This window comes from Somniosus microcephalus, chromosome 7, assembly GCF_052327205.1.
Source record: "Somniosus microcephalus isolate GS21.2 chromosome 7, FLI_Smic_1.0, whole genome shotgun sequence".
Lineage (NCBI taxonomy): Eukaryota > Metazoa > Chordata > Chondrichthyes > Squaliformes > Somniosidae > Somniosus > Somniosus microcephalus.
Genome location: NC_140993.1, coordinates 219451864 through 219469130, shown reverse-complemented (window position 1 = coordinate 219469130; position 17267 = coordinate 219451864). Strand labels below are relative to the sequence as shown.

The 17267-nt window shown below is 45.9% G+C and overlaps 1 protein-coding gene across 3 annotated transcripts in view; it reads right to left on the bottom strand.

Annotated features, from left to right (window-relative positions):
* Positions 1–7030: 7030 nt before the first annotated feature.
* fbxo15 (F-box protein 15) overlaps positions 7031–17267 on the bottom strand; it is a 59477-nt gene continuing 49240 nt past the window's right edge. For all 3 annotated transcript variants that reach the window (XM_085993430.1, XM_085993429.1, XM_085993431.1), the window contains 2 exons: positions 14402–14526; positions 7031–10054 (listed from right to left, as the gene is read on the bottom strand). In XM_085993430.1, coding sequence (XP_085849556.1) covers positions 9785–10054; positions 14402–14526 — 395 coding nt within the window. In that variant the 3' untranslated portion in view covers positions 7031–9784. The remainder of the gene's footprint in view (positions 10055–14401; positions 14527–17267) is intronic.

Here is a 17267-nt window from a genome sequence, read left to right as displayed (position 1 = left end):
GCCAACCTGACAGATCACAGGCACTCCCTGGTCGGCTGATACATTGGCACTCGCACGGGCCAGCACTGCAGCATGCGCAGCAATCTGCTGAAGCACAGACTGCTGGGCTGCTGCGGCGCAGCGAGTGCCCAGCGATGTCTGGCCGATCCAGCGAGGGTGGCAGCAGCTAGTGCCCGTGTGGCCCTGGTCTGTGTCTGCATGACACCAGCCAGTGAATGCACGGCACGACTGAGCACTTGGCTAGAAGGCACCTGTGATGCAGCGAAGTCCTGCTGACTCCTAGCCTGTGCTGCCGCGAAGTCCTGCAGACTCCTGGCCTGTGCTGCCCCGAATTCCTGCACACTCCTTGCCAGTGATTCTATGGAGTCAGGCATCCTTGCCACTGCAGCCATGAGCTCAGTGTGCCTGCGCTCAGCCTGGGCGCCCATTTCCGCTAGGAGCCGCACCTCCTCTGCGCTTACCGTAGCAGGACTGGAGGCCACAATCACCCTCCGGGGAGAAGGCCGCTGAGCTTCCCCACCCCTCCCGCATTGCTGCAGCCCGCTGGTCCCCGGAGCTTCACTCTCCTCCAACCCTTCCCCCCTGCTCCTCTCTGTCACCATCATGGCCATGGGCTGCCTCGGCTGAGGGTGTCCCTGATGGGCCGGCTTCCTCCTCCTCTATGTCTGACTCGGACACAGTGCCAGCTTGAGGGACCGCCTCCTCACCTGGCAAGTCACCATCTGAAAGCAGGGAGGCACAAGAGTTGCTTTAGAGCGAAGACAGGGCGGCAGCGAGGGAGGCATGAGTGCTGCTGTGCACTGCATTGGTTCGATAGTGGCAAAGGATGCTGGTGTGAGGCTCAAGTGGAAAGAGGTCAGAAAGGTGATGACCTTACCATTGGTGCCCAGAACAGGGTCAGCATCTCGTGGCGACGGGGCCACTCAGCCGGCCTGCCATGATGTGCTCCGCTCGCTGCTCGAGGTCGCTCAGCTGTTTCAGGTCAGGACGGCCTCCCCCGGTCTGTCGCTGCTGTCTTCTGTTATGCGCCAGCTTGCCCTGCAAGAGAAAGGATGGCCTCTAAGTCCAGTGCCAAGCCCTGATCTTGCCCACACTGCCTCCCATGGTTGAATAGCCCTGGCAGTGTCAAGCCCTGATCTCACCTGCACTGCCTCCCATGGTCGAATAGCTCTGACATGGCCAAGCCCTGATCTCACCTGCACTGCCTCCCATGGTCGAATAGCCCTGACAGTGATCTCGCCTGCACTGCCTCCCATGGTCGAATAGCCCTGACAGTGTCTAAAGTCCTGAATGTGCAAGTGCTTTTCATGACAGTCCCATAGCTGCTGGATGAGGGCTGGTCATTAGGGCTTTCAGGCCCCTTTGGCCATAAAGTGAGGTGCACATGCAGGGATGAGGAGGATACTGGAAAGGGTACTCACCCTGACAACCCGAGTGAGGTCGTTGAATTTTTTCCGGCATTGGGTTGGTTTCCTGCCAACCACGCTGTTGGACGTGACCCTGTTTGCCACCTCCCTCCATGCTTTCTGATATTCGGCGGGCAGCGGCCTCCTGCCACCCTCAGGGAAGAGGATATGGCGCCTGCGGTCCACTGCGCCAACCAGCAGCCTCAGCTCACCCTCGCCGAAGCGCTGCGCTCTCTCCCTGGCCTTCTCCATTCTCCTGGGCATGGAGCAGTTCCAGAAGCAGTGTTCAGGCCTTGCCTTAGGGCTGCAGTGTGCAGGGCGTGGCAGCCAAACAATTCCACCCTCCCCCTTTAAGTGCTGACCGGCGCCCGACTGTCTGCCATCAATGAGCAACTCGCCGCACCTGCGCTGCGCCCGCCTTCGGTGTTTGCGCCCCGGATCGCCGGCTTAGCGCCTAATGATAGTCATGCATCGCCTGCTTTAGCGCAGCAGCAACCTCTTGGGGCGATGCAACTGAATGTCGGCGAAGGTGGCGCTAAGTTGCGCCGGGTGCAAAAGTTAGCAAACGCCATGCTGTAGCGCCCCAAACGTGGCTATACTGAATTTCTAGGCCCATATACTTTGCTAACCACTCTCTCAATATGTCCTGCCACCTTCAGGGATCTATGCACATTAACTCCCAGGTCCCTCTGTCCCTGCACACTCTTTAAAACTGTGTCATTAAGTGTATATTGCCTCTCCCTGTTCCTTCTGCCAAAATGCATCACCTCACACTTCTCTGTATTAAATGCCATCTGCCACTTGTCTGCCCATTCTGCTAGCCTTTCTATGTCCTGTTGCAGTCGATTGATATCATCACTGTTTGCCACACCCCTAAGTTTGGTGTCATCAGTAAATTTAGAAATTCTACTCTGTATTCCAATATCCAGGTCATTTATATATATCAAAAAAATCAAAGGCCCCAGCACTGACCCTTGGGGAACACCACTGTCTACCATCCTCCAGTCTGAAAAACAGCCATTTACCACAACTCACTGTTTTCTGTCCTTAAGCCAATTCCTTATCCTAACTGCCACTGACCCACCTATTCCATTAGCCTCAATTTTGTTAACCAGCCTTTTATGTGGTACTTTGTCAAACGCCTTCTGAAAATCCATGTAGACAACATCCATTGCATTCCCTTCATCAATCCTCTCTTAACTTCATTAAAAAATTCAATTAGATTAGTCAAACACGATCTTCCTTTTACAAATCCATGTTGGCTCTACTTAATTAGCTTAAACCTCTCCAAATGCCCGTTCATTTTTTCCTTGATTATTGTTTCTAAAACTTTACCCACCACTGATGTTAAACTGACCGGCCTATAGTTACTAGGATTGTCCTTACACCCTTTCTTGAACAATGGTGTCACATTTGCCACTTTCCAATCCTCAGGCACCTGCCCCGCATCTAGGGAAGATTGGAAAATTATGGCAAGCCCTTCTGCTATCTCATCCCCCAATTCCCTTAGCAACCTGGGATGCAAACCATCTGGACCAGGTGACTTGTCCACTCTAAGCATACCCAGCCTTTCTAGTACATCCTGTCTATCAATTTTCACCCCTTCCACCTTTTCCACTTCTGCCGATATTTTGTCAGCATCCACCTCCTTAGTAAACACCGATACAAAGTACTCATTGAGTATTCTAGCCGTGCCCTGCACCTCTAAGCATATATCACCTTCTTTGTCTCTAATAGGCCCCTTTTTATGTTAACTGCCATTCTACTCTCATATTCTCTCTTTGCCAATCTTATTTTCATCTTCACATCCCCTCTCAATGTATTGTATTTGGTCTGGTTCTCCCTTGACGAATTCACCTGACATGTATCATACAACCTCTTTTTGTTTCATCATCTTTTCTATCTTCCTCGTCATCTAAGGAGCCCTTGCTTTAGTTCCCTTACCCTTCCCTCTTGTTGGAATGTACCTAGCTTGTACTTGAAGCATCTCCTCCTTAAAGATCACCCATTGTTCCGTTACAGTTTTTTCTGTCAGTCTTTGGTTCCATTTTACCCTGGCTAGATTGTTTTGCATCCCATTGAAGTTAGCCCTATTCCAGTTTAGAAGTTCCACCCTAGATTGTTCCTTGCTCCTCTCCATTGCTAATCTAAATCTTATGATACGATGATCACTCGTACCAAAGTGTTCTCCCACAGACACTTGGTTGAACTGGCCCACCTCATTCCCCAGCACCAGATCCAGTAATGCCTTCTTCCTAGTTGGGCCAAGAACATATTGGTCAAGGAAATTCTCCTGAACACATTTCAGAAATTCCTCCCCCTCCTTTCCCTTTACCCTAGCGTTATCCCAATCGATATTTGGGTAATTAAAGTCCCCCAATATCATCACTTTATAGCTCTTGCATATCTCTGCGATTTCCCTGCAGATTTGCTCCTCTACCTCCCTATCACTATTTGGAAGCCTATAGAATACCCTCAATAGCGTGATCATACCCTTTTTGCTCCTCATCTCTAACCAAATGGATTCTGTCCTTGTCCTCTCAAGAACATCCTCCCTTTCCAACACTACAATGTCTTCCTTAATCAGCACTGCCACCCCACCTCCCTTTTTTCCTTCCCTATCTTTTCTGAACATCTTGTACCCTTGAATATTAAGTCCTCACCATTTTTAAGCCACGTTTCCGTTATTGCCACATCAGATTGCCACACGGCTAATTGTGCTTGTAGCTCACCAACCTTATTCACACTTTGTGCATTTACGTACATGCATTCTAAACCCATTTTTGAATTTTTCGTAGTCTTTCTTAGTCGGCTCCTATCTAATATGGTACTACTACCGCCTCTAGTACGATCTTCTCTAGTACTATCCAACACACTCACTCTTTTATGCACCTTATTCCTCTTTTCTACTCCTATATGCTGGTGCCCATCCCCCTGCCAAGTTCGTTTAAACCCTCCACAACAGTATTAACAAACCTCCCCGCGAGAATATTGGTCCCGGCTCTGTTGAGGTGTAACCCGTCCGGCTTGTATAGATCCCACCTTTCCCAGAATGGTCCCAATGCCTCAGGAATCGAAAGCCCTCCCTCCTGCACCATCTCTCCAGCCACGCATTCATCTGTTCTATCCTCCTATTCCTGTAATCACTCATACATGGCACCGGGAGTAATCCGGAGATTACTACCTTTGAGGTTCTGCTTTTTAATCTCTCTCCTAGCTCCATAAACTCTGCCTGCAGGACCTCATCCCTCTTTCTGCCTATGTCGTTGGTACCGATATGGACAACGACCTCTGGCTGTTCACCCTCCCCCCTCAGTGTTCTGCAGCCACTCAGTGACATCCTTGACCCTGGCACCAGGGAGGCAACATACCATCCTGGAGTCACGTCTACGGTCGCAGAAATGCCTGTCTGTTCCAGGTTATTAAATTTGGGTCTACTTTATTTCAACAGTGACTAGAATGTTTTCTTCTGATACTGCAGCACAAGATCTTAGATCAAAGAATTTGTATGTGAGGTAGTGCAAATAGTGCAGAGAACAATACTGGTGAAAGTGTATTTGGCCAGTGCATTGTACTTAGGTGGACAACACTTTGTGAATTAGGTGGCTCAGGAACTCAGGTTTGTCTGTGACCCTGCCATATGATTTTTGTTGGCTGCAAATTTGGTGTGGTAGGGATATCTTCTGGGTCAATCAGGGTTCTACTCTGCTTTTGGCTGCAGGAGAGTCATCTACTCTCCATATACTCTTTAGTTATGTCTATCAGCATTCAAAAAACAATGATAACCTTGGAAGACCCTGCAGGATTGCAGTGCAACATGTCACTTAATCGGTCTAAGCATCTGAAGTACTTCTTTGAGATATTCAATAATGACCCTGCTGCCTACATGGGCCTTGTATCTTCACTCAGCGGTTTTAATAGCGGTCACAATAGCATCACGAGACTGGGTTTCAGAGGGTGTCTCCTAGGAGCCATCCTTCCAGTCTACCTTCTCCTTCCCGTACCCCAACACAGAGGCTAGTCTCAAAATGCAGGAATCATGACTATTGCCTCAAAAGTAAACATTCACTGTTGTTCATCGTTACCAAGCTGCCAAGTGACAAAAACCTTGCAGTTTTGTGGGATCCTTGGGTGGCCACACACATACCATCAGTAACACTCAGCACCCTCTCATTCTGCTGCTGGTTTTCCATGGGGAAAATTATGAAGGTATTTCCCCTAGTTTGAACTGCAAGAACTTCCCACTCATGCTCAGCAGAAGCCAGAATACCTGTTTCTACGATCTGTTCCTTTCTCAAGGGGAGTCTGCTACAACCACTGAAAGAACGTTTTTAAAAAGCTTAAATTGTAACAACGGTTACTTTTTCTTTACTAGAAAAAGACTGAAGTGACAGCATGATATACTTTTACTACTATTTTCATTAAAACCCCGATTGAGGTTAGGATGGGTGATCAAAAGCTTGGTCAGAGATGGGTTTTGATATGATTTTTAAAAGGAGGGGGAGAAGTGGAGAAGCAAAGAGATTCAGGAATGGAATTCCAGAGCGTAGGACATAAGCAACTGAAGACTCTGTTGCCATGGTGAGGTGAGTGGGTGTACAGAGTGTGGAAAGAGGGAAGAGAGGAGAGGAGGAAATAAAAGGGAAGGTGTCCCTGCGTCTGTAGTTGGCTTAAAAGCTGTTACATCTCTAACTTCTTCCAGTTCTGACAAAAGGTCATCAACCTGAAATGTTGACTGTTTCTCTCTCTACAGATGCTGCCTGACCTACTGAGTACTTCTAGCATTTTCTGTTTCTATTTCAGATTTCCAGCATAAGTAATATTTTCCTTTGGTTAAAATCATTTGGGTCTTTTACAGAATATACCATCACACATACAGAGCACAAGTTTAACAAGGAAAAACGATTAGAATCTTTAAGAATAATGCAAAGGGCTCCAAAATGTGAATATATATTTCAAATATACCTTAACATTATAAAAAGTAAGGCTATTGCCAGGTAAACAACCTATTCTGATTGACAGACAAGGCAAAAACAAAAGCGTTGGAATAAACAATTTTCCTGCCAACACATTCTGCTGTTAGGCTCAGCTTGGCTCAGTTGGTCACACTTGACTTCAGAGTCAGAAGATTATGGGATTTGAGCATGTAATCTAAGTGGACACTTCACTGCAGTCCAGAGGGAGTGCAGCAGTGTTGGAAGTGCTATTCTTCATATGCGACATTTGACTGAGACCCTATCTACCTGTTTAGGTGGCTGTCAAAGATCCAGTGGCACTATTCAAAGAGCATATAGCCCTCCTAGTCAACAATCACCCCTCAACCAATAAAAACGTTACCTGGTTATTCATCTTACTACAGATCTCACAACAACCATCACTGCCCTTTAAAGTAATTCACTGTAAGAAGCACTTTGGGATGTGATGAGATGCAAATCTTTTGATGGCAATAAAAATCTCAAAAATAAAAAGGACATAATAAGATGGTTAATCTGAAAATAAACTGCAAACATCAACATAATGACATCAGCTTACAGCAATACTTAGTGCAGAGTGTAGTTGGAATTGTTCTGATGTACCGCTGACTGATAGCATAATGGAAACAAAAAAGTTAAACTAGAGTTCAACTTTATTAAGCTCCTACTATTTTTATTTGTTTTACGCACAAAAGAACACTGAAATCAAGTTACATTCATGTATAAACCGCACTAAATTTTCCCTGCATAGGTCAAAGTATAAACAAAATGCAACACTTTTTTGCATGAATCAACATAAAGACAAGATAATATACAACAGAATGATACTGAAGTAAAATAATTATCCCAATAACAAACTAGAGAATACAAACACAACTTTTATGCATGTTGCCTAACAAAGTACAGCATTCCAGGCAGTTACCTTGAACATTACTGCTGTAAACTAAACACACTGGGTTGAAAATCCACAGCCCTTCCAGCCAATTCTACAAGAGTTGTAGAAGGGGTTTTAAAATGGGTCTTGGCCTTATGTCAAGGATTCTGGGAGGCCTTTAAAGAGGTGGAGCCTCCACTTGCCCCAAAGCCAGTGACACAGGAGGGGGCTGGGCTGGGGACTCCCAATGCCAGGAGTGCCTACATTCGCAGCCAGGAAGATCAGATGTACCAGTCCAGCAGACGACTGAAGTGAGGTCCACCTGGGGTTCAGGCCACGACTCAAACCTGAATTCCGAAAGAGTAGCCAGATTTTCTATCCTCTTTGCAACATTTCAGCCCCCTTAGAAAGACGACCAAGAGGGCAGTTTTCCCCAGGGGTTGGGGGGGATGAGTGGTGGAGAATGAGAAGAGCCAGCACCCTCCCAAACCCCGATACCAACACTGCAGTTTGTGGTTCCCTTTGGTGGGTTGTTTCCCATCAGCATTAAAGGACAGAACCTCCCCTTGAAACTTGAAATTACCCAGGTGGTCAGTGGCAGAGTTTCCCAGTAGATAGATCTCAACAGTTACGCCAGGATGCAGCTGTGTTGCAATGGGATCTTCTGTATTAATGATAAAGTTACCATTTGAAGATTCTGAAATCGGTGAGATTCAGTATTAAAACTTTTCTTTTTGTCACATAGGCTTGTTTTTAAATCTAGAAAACAAGTGCGCCAGCCAAAACATATTCAAAGATTAAGCTATGTAATAGAACAACCCATTTTACTTGTTAATCAACACCCAATGTTGTGACATTAAACAGAAGAAACATTACTGACACACTGGTCTCCATAATAAACAGGGGAAATATAATTTTCAAATGCATTCTCGCTGTTCCATGAACTTCATTTCCTTTGGTGAAAAGGGGCTGATGCAACAAGACTTCTTCAGCATAAGTGATGCAAGGAGGCAAGATCACTAGCATCACCCTGGTGTTGAAAAAGCAAAGCGAGCTGCCCACATTTTCTGATACTACCAACATTGCAGGATGCACAAAATAATTATTTCACAGATTATAATCTGTATAATATCCTCTGCCATCAATGCCCTACTAATACTGCAGTAAAAACACACAGGATATAAACCTTGCTGTAAAAGACAGAACACAACAGGACAAGAAATAGAAAGTCATTCAAAACAGGATTTAATATGAACTTCAACTCCTTCTCAATTTTCCTCACCTTTCAATGTTCCCTCTGCCAGCACATGCGCCCAGCTCTTCTAGTCTACCTGCTGATGTTTATAAGGGACTGGAATGAAGCTGGCTTTTAAATATTAAACAGCTTTGGACAGCTACAATAAATGGTGTTTAAAATGGCAATTATAGCCATTTGATTAGATGACTGTAATGGTCTCTGAAATATTACTGTACTTTTTCCACTTAAAACATTCTAGCTTTCTACTTTAAGAAAACCTACAGCAATTTTAAAAATACTACAACAATTCAAAGGAACTACTACGTAGTTAATCAACTGCTTATAATTACCATTTTAAAACAACACAAAGTAGCTGTCAAAAATGCTCTAAGAACATTTAAAAGTCAGCTGCATTGCTGGGCTCTGCAAGCCTCCCTTCAGCTACTTTCACATTCCCCAAATGCCTCCTTAAGCTTAATTAGAAACAATGCCATCACCCAGCTTTTCAATTGTTGGAGCAGATTAAGGCCTCTTGAACCAAAGCAGAAGAAAGTGCTCCACATTTCCTCCAAATTAAATGCATACAAATTTCAACTACTGAAAGAACACAACCTTTGGTCACACAGGTCCAACCTCAAAGATATACAGTAAAGATTACACCCTACCACACAAACCAGAAAATAAATGCTGGATAGATTTATTTTCAGAGTTCTCTGCACTTCTATTATAGAGCATCTGAAGTCAGTTTACAAGTCACTCATTCCTCCAGGCTTTTTTAGCTGCCCAGTTTTTTTCCCCCCCTGAAGTCTTACTTCAGAACCTCCGGCCCCCACATTCACCTACAGTCAGAGTTCTTAAAAGGTAAAAGGCGCACGCAAATACAGCAACCCAGTCTTGAAACAGGACCTGATTGGAGGCCTTTCGAATGGTTCCCATACCACTTTATTGTGAATACAACAAACTTAGTGGAGCAGACAAAAATTCGCTGCACTTAGACTGCCTGAAAACATGATTGTTAGAGAGTATGAGCAGGCAACTATTGCTGAACCTCAGCAAACTTTAAGCAAAATGCTTTAAAAGGAAAGTAACCAATGTCAGGGAAGAAAGGAGTTTGAGGCTGTAAGCTAATATCCAGGATCATGATCAGATCAGATCTAGAAAAAGAACCCTCAATTTTCAATATTGGAAGCCCTCACAGAATATAGTCTCATGACTCACTCAGATTGATACCTCAGTTTATGTACCTGGAACAGCGGTTTGCTAAAGTCAGCCATACAGGGGTTAATGTAGACAATTAGTAATTTGTTGCAAACCAGGCATTTACTTTTTTACCACTGAGATAAAGGACAAGGTTGACGATGTAATATTGTTCTTCTTCTTCCAACCACATTAGCTCCATATGAACTTTTCCTTCGGGATCCTTATAATCAATTGTCTGCCTCTCGCCCAGGTAGCTATATCTTATGGCAGGTGTACAGACTGAATGAATAGCTACGGGCGAGCTTACACACCAGAATGGTTTTTCTGCTTCATCCAGAACGGTCACATCCATTAAACAACAATGCTGAAATGAAATTTAAATTCAATGTAATGCTTTGAAGGCAAGTAATGCCAAACAGAAGTGCTACAAATTAAATCCAATCACTAAGAACAACAATTTAGTAATGCTTTTCCAAGGCTATATGGAGAAAAGTACCAGCTTGTATTTTGTAGTACTACAGGAAAACTAGACTACAGTATATTTTACAATTCAGTATACCTTGCAGCTCCAAGTAAACATGCTAGCCCAAAATCTGAAAACAATTCCCCAGCCCATTTCCCCTTCTTCCCTGCTCCATGAGGGGACAAAGCACGTGCTGGAGCGCAGTTTCATCCCTCCAGTAGTCATCAGAGTGCCATTTCTCGGGTTGAGAATCGGCAGACTGTTCAATGATAGCAGTGCCCGATAGCGGTTAGCCTTGGCTCACTGGTAGCACTGTCACTTGAGTCAGAAGGTCGTGGGTTCAAGTCCCATTCCAAAGAGTCAAGCACAAGCCGGCTCTTTAGTGCAGTACTGCACTGTTGGAGGTGCTGTCTTTTGGATGAGACGTTAAACTGAGGCCCCGTCTGCTCTCTCGGGTGGATGTAAAAGATCCCATGGCACCATTCCAAGAGGAGCAGGGGAATTCTGCCGGTGTCCTGGCCAATATTTGTCCCTCAACCAACACCATTAAAACAGATTATCTGGTCATGTATCTCATTGCTGGCTGCTGCATTTCCCTACATTACAACAGGGACTACACTTCAATAAGTACTTCATTAGCTGTAAAGCGCATTGGGAGATCCTGAGGTAGTGAAAGGCGCTATATAAATGCAAGTTCTTTCCTTTTCTTTCACTGCCTTCATCCAATGTCCACAGAGACCACTGGACAGCAGTCAAGGGTAGAAGCTCAGACAACTGCCCATCACTTCAAAAGTGGAGGAAATTTATGCAGCAACCTTAGGCCAAGTCATCCTTAAGCTGAACAGCAAACCAATTATGGCATGATAAACAGGACATTATTTATATTTTTAAAAATTTACCTCAATGGCCCGGAATTTGCAGTCAGCAGCAAAGCGAAGGCGTTAGCCGCTGGCCCCAAAGTAAGCTTTGCACAAAGATCTCATGATCTCTGTGTCGAGAACTTCGGGTTTTCCGACGTTCAATTCAAATCAACGGAGTTTAGTGGGGATCCCCTAGTACGAGCTGCTGTGAAGTCTACAGGCTGTCTAAGCAGCCAACCAAAAGGCAGAATTCTCACAGACAGTGAACAAGGAAGTGAGTAAGCTTTAAAATTCTAACATTTAAAAAATATTAGAGAGCACAAAACAAAGATTGGGGCTCTCACATAGGGAAAATTAAAATTAGATTTCATGGCCATATCCTTTGTTTAGTAGTCAATACGCTGTTAAAACCCCAGTTACACCTAATCCCTTTGGGTCTAACTTTTAGTGGGGAATTTAACAGCGTATTTACTGCGGAAGAGCCGAAGTTGTTGTCAGTTTCCCTGATTTGGGTGATTACAGAGACTGCCAGCTCTGTGCGCAGCCTGTATCGGAGCAGAGAATGGCAGACGGCAACTTCAGGATTTCCGCAGGCACCCGTGCCAAATCCCAAAATTGTGGTCAGTATCAAAGGCGGAATGACTGCGAATGCTGCCAGTTCGCCATCATCCTGACTGCAAATTCCGGGCCAATGAGATGAATCTCAATCATGTTACTTTTCCATGTGGCATTGGCAATTGACCTTATAGCATCTAGATGTGGTAGTGCTGCAGTGATCCTGATAAAGTAAACTATTAACATGAACAACATCTCAATTCTGATGTCATATTGAAAAGTAGCACATTATAAAGCACCAAAACTGTATGCCATGGAGTGGAAGAACACAATTTAGGACTTTCCTGAGGCCTCTATCTCAGCCAAGCTAATGAGAGAGATATTGGGGGAAAAATTGGGTTGATATGCACCTCTCGATAGTGGTCCCGGGGGCGCTAACGGGGCGCAAATTCCCTAGCGCCTGGGCACGGCGCCACTAACGCCTCCTGCGAAATTCAGCAGGAGGTTAGCGGCGGCAGTAGCCGGTAGCACCCTGCGGCGCTTCGCCGCCGGCGATGACGTCATCGCCGTGTGCAGCACCCCGGCCGCAACGTTTGCTTGCGCCCCCTGACCCATTACCGGACGATATGTCCGACAGGATCAGAGAACGGATTTGCAGCGGCGGTAGTTAAAGGGGCAGATGTCGGGCAGCCATTTTTATTTTGGCTGACTCTGGAACAGTTCCCATGGATTGGAAGGCAGCTAATGTAACCTCACTATTCAAAAAAGGTGGTAGAGAGAAAACGGGGAATTATAGACCAGTAAGCCTGACATCGGTAGTGGGGAAAATGCTAGAGTCCATTATAAAAGATGTAATAGCAGAGCACTTGGAAAACAGTGACAGGATTGGACAAAGTCAACATGGATTTACAAAAGGTAAATCGTGCTTGACTAATCTACTGGAATTTTTTGAGGATGTAACTGGTAAAATAGATAAGGGAGAACCAGTGGATGTGGTGTATTTGGACTTTCAGAAGGCTTTTGATAAAGTCCCGCATAAGAGATTAGCGTGTAAAGTTAAAGCACATGGGATTGGGGGTAAGGTACTGACTTGGATAGAGAACTGGTTGGCAGACAGGAAGCAAAGAGTTGGAATAAACGGGTCTTTTTCCGAGTGGCAGGCAGTGACTAGTGGTGCACCGCAGGGATCGGTGCTAGGACCCCAGCTATTCACAATATATATTAATGATCTAGACGAGGGAACTAGATGTAATATCTCCAAGTTTGCAGACGACACAAAGCTGGGTGGGTGTGTGTGCTGTGAGGAGGATGCCGAGAAACTCCAGTATGATTTGGACAGGTTGGGTGATTGGGCAGAAGCATGGCAGATGCAGTATAATGTGGATAAATGCGAGGTTATCCACTTTGGTGGCAAAAACAGGAAGGCAAATTATTATCTGAACGGCAATGGATTGGGAGAAGGGGAAGTGCAACGAGACCAGGGTGTCCTTGTGCACCAATCGCTGAAGGTAAGCGTGCAGGTGTAGCAGGCGGTTAAGAAGGCAAATGGTATGTTGGCCTTCATAGCGAGAGGATTTGAGTACAGGAGCAAGGGTGTCTTGCTGCAGTTCTACAGGGCCTTGGTGAGACCACACCTTGAGTATTGTGTGCAGTTTTGGTCGCCTCATCTGAGGATGTTCTTGCCATGGAGGGAGTGCAGCGAAGATTCACCAGACTGATACCTGGGATGGCAGGAATGACGTATGAGGAGAGATTGGGTCGATTGGGCTGATATTCGCTGGAGTTTAGAAGAATGAGAGAGCTCACTGAAACTTATAAAATTCTAACAGGACTAGAGCAGGAAGGATGTTCCCGATGGCAGGGGAGTCTAGAACCAGGGGTCACAGTCTAAAGATAAGGGGTAAGCCATTTAGGACAGAGATGAGGAGGAATTTCTTCACCCAGAGAGTGGTGAACCTGTGGAATTCTCTACCACAGAAGGCAGTTGAGGCCAATTCATTAAATATATTCAAGAAGGAGTGAGATATATTTCTTAAGGCTAAAGGGATCAAGGGATGTGGGGAGAAAGCAGGGACAGGGTACTGAATTTGGATGATCAGCCATGATCTCATTAAATGGCAGAGCAGGCTCGAGGGGCAGAATGGCCTACTCCTGCTCCTATCTTCTATGTTTCTATGACTGCCAGCTATGCCCCCTTTCCGTTTTTTTCCAGGGTGCTTGCTGCGATCGCTCAGCCCGGCACTCCTCTCGAGTGCCGTGCTGTTTTCACGGCACCCCGCTCCTGGGTGGACCAGTAGGGCCACAGTGCGCACAGCATTAGGCCCCTCCCCTTTAATCAGGGGCAGAGGCCTGCAATGATGCGACGCTACGTGCCGCCATACGTGGTGCTGTTGCACGTAGCACACCGAACTTCAGTAGTAGCGCCCCAGGAAGCAGGTGCAATGCTTCCAATAGCACTCCACCTCCTGCTTGGGGTGCTACTACTGAATTTCCGGCAGAAGGGTGCTAACTTTTTCAGGGCGCTAAAATTAGCGCCCCGGCGACGTTATTGCCCCAAAAGGGCCCCACCCAAATTTCTCCCCCCACTGAGTCGAAGCCAAATACTCTTCCATCATATGGTGAGAGGAGAAAAAACAAAACAAATCATCAGACTGTTATCTCATACCATTAAGTAGCTGGTAAGAAGCCACATTGATGGAGCAGGTTTCCTCCTATCTTAATCACAGAAGATATGTGGCCCAGTGATGGATATGTTGTGAGGAAAGGACTTGAAATAGAAGGATTTCTACCCAAAAAAAAGCCAATTTCATCACGCAAATACTAATTCTCACACCTGTATATTCCCTTTTAGGAACTCTGTATTCCAAGGGAAGTAGAGGTTGCCACTGATGGTGCTGTGTTGTGATTCTTTCTTCGAACTTATGATCGTTATTCGCAAGAAGCCATTCTGGATATATTCTGAAATTAGGAAATAGTATTAGTATTAAAATTCACAACATCAGAGTTTACCAACTTAAATAGGATATAGCAGTGAATTTGATTTGAGATCCAGTTATCATATAATTAGAACTGAATTGCTCATTAGGGTAAATAGAAAGTACAGTGACAAAAATAATACGCTTTAAGAAAAGCAGACTTTTAAGACAATAAATGGAGATCTTTTTGGAAAAGTTAGTTTGGTCTCGACAATTATGGTATGGCCCCACTCCCTAGAATAAAATTGTATTGAATTTTATTTGATTATATTGATGTTTATTTTGATACATGACTGATTCACTTCACTCAGCTGCACTCACCTGTTCCCGGACTCTCCAGCAGGTCTCCTACTGATCCAGGTACTGTTCCCGGACTCTCCAGCAGGTCTCCTGCTGATCCAGGTACTGCTCCTGGACTCTCCAGCAGGTCCCCTGCTGATCCAGGTACTGTTCCCGGACTCTCCAGCAGGTCTCCTACTGATCCAGGTACTGTTCCCGGACTCTCCAGCAGGTCTCCTGCTGATCCAGGTACTGCTCCTGGACTCTCCAGCAGGTCCCCTGCTGATCCAGGTACTGTTCCCGGACTCTCCAGCAGGTCTCCTGCTGATCCAGGTACTGCTCCCAGACTCTCCAGCAGGTCTCCTGCTGATCCAGGTACTGTTCCCGGACTCTCCAGCAGGTCCCCTGCTGATCCAGGTACTGCTCCCAGACTCTCCAGCAGGTCTCCTGCTGATCCAGGTACTGCTCCCGGACTCTCCAGCAGGTCTCCTGCTGATCCAGGCGCAGCTCCTGGGCTCTCCAGCAGGTCTCCTGCTGATCCAGGTACTGCTCCTGAACTCTCCAGCAGGTCTCCTGCTGATCCAGGCGCAGCTCCCAGACTCTCCAGCAGGTCTCCTGCTGATCCAGGTACTGCTCCTGGACTCTCCAGCAGGTCTCCTGCTGATCCAGGCGCAGCTCCCAGACTCTCCAGCAGGTCTCCTGCTGATCCAGGTACTGCTCCTGGACTCTCCAGCAGGTCTCCTACTGATCCAGGTGCCACACAAACCTGCAACTTAATTTAAAAGTGGCTCGAATCACCAGCTATAAAATTTGAGGTAGTCCCATGGATTACTCTCCAGCTCCAGTCTGCCGCTCTGTTCTCCTCAATTCATCAGCATGCAAATGGTCAGCGCAAGGGAGGCTGTTGGTACAGATATTCTTACCTACAACACTGGGTTTAACTGTTTGAATCTGGCGGGCCCAGTGGCATAGGGAATGTCAGAGGTCAGTGCTGCTCCCTCTCTGGTTTCTTCTGTAAAGGGCCGGCAGTTTGGGTCATAGAATAGAATCTTAGAATTTTACAGCTCAGAAGGAGGCCATCTGCCAGCTCTCTGAAAGACCTTTCCAGTTCGTCCCATTCAGTTTCCTTTTAAAAGCCAACGGCCCGGAATTTGTGGTTGTAATGAAGGCGAAGCTGTCAGTGTTACCCTGTAAAACTGACAGCAACTTCTGGAGTCTGCACATGCAGAAAACACGGAAATCCTGAAGTTGTTGTCAGTGATAACCTGCTCCTCCACAGGGAGTATTCGCAGATGGAAATCAATTAAAATCACTGAATTGACATGAACTTCCACTTTTTACGCATTATTCACGCTGTAAAAACCCTTTAAAAAGTTAAGCCTTGTCGAATGAGGTGTAACTGATTTTTGAACAACCTCTTTGGCCCTGAAAAACTAATTTTATATTTGTGGAAGGTCAAATTTCTCCATTATGATAAAAATTACTAGATTGTTAAAATAATTTTTTGTTTTAAATTTGTTTATGATATTTCTGCTTCTACCTGAATCCCATGTGTATGTCCCAATCTTTCTTTCGCTCTCCTGTAAAATGATTAAAAAGTGAAAGATAATTTGTGCTTTTTACTTCCTGGTTTGCTGTCTGAGAATTCTTCAATGTGATTGGCTGCTTAGCCAGCTTGATGATATCACTGTTGCTGGATGCTGGAAATCGCCTATACATGGCGCCAGCATGAAATTATCATCGGGAAAGATGAATGCCACACCACGGAGATCACTAGATCTATGTGGGCAGCTTTTTTCAAAGTCAGCGGCGAGCGCCGTCACTTCTCCGCTGACCGCAAAATTCAGCCATTATGGGTTCACCACTGTTTCTGATAGGCTGATAGTAAATGGATTGCCCTGTTACATTAAAAATAATTCTCCTAACCTCTTCCTTCATTCATTTGGTTATTATTTAAAATTTATGCCCTCTAGATACTGACTCACCTGCCAGTGGAAACCCAAACCCACCCCCACTCCCCATTAATCTTATCAAAACCCTTCATAATTTTGAACACCTTTTTCAGATTCCTCTTAACCTTTTCTGCTCTAATGAAAATAACCCCAGTTTCTCTAGTCTCTCCTCATAACCTCTCCATAGCCTCAACTTCTTCCTAAACAAGGACACCCAGAACTGGACACAGGCCCAGAAATTCGGGTCGGGGGCTTCCCACAGGTGCAAGCCCCCGACCTGTACTTACCTTGCGCGCCGGCAGTTGAGCTCTAGGGCCCCATGGAATTCCACTCCGGGGCCTGGCCCAGCTGCCGGCACGCTGTGCTTGCGTGTCCCGGGGCATAGTTAGTGCGATGCGTCCCCTGGGATCACGTGAGCCATGGGCAGCCAATCGGAGGAGGGAAAAGCCCATTCATAAGATTGACAGGAAGACCTGTCAAAACTTATGAATAC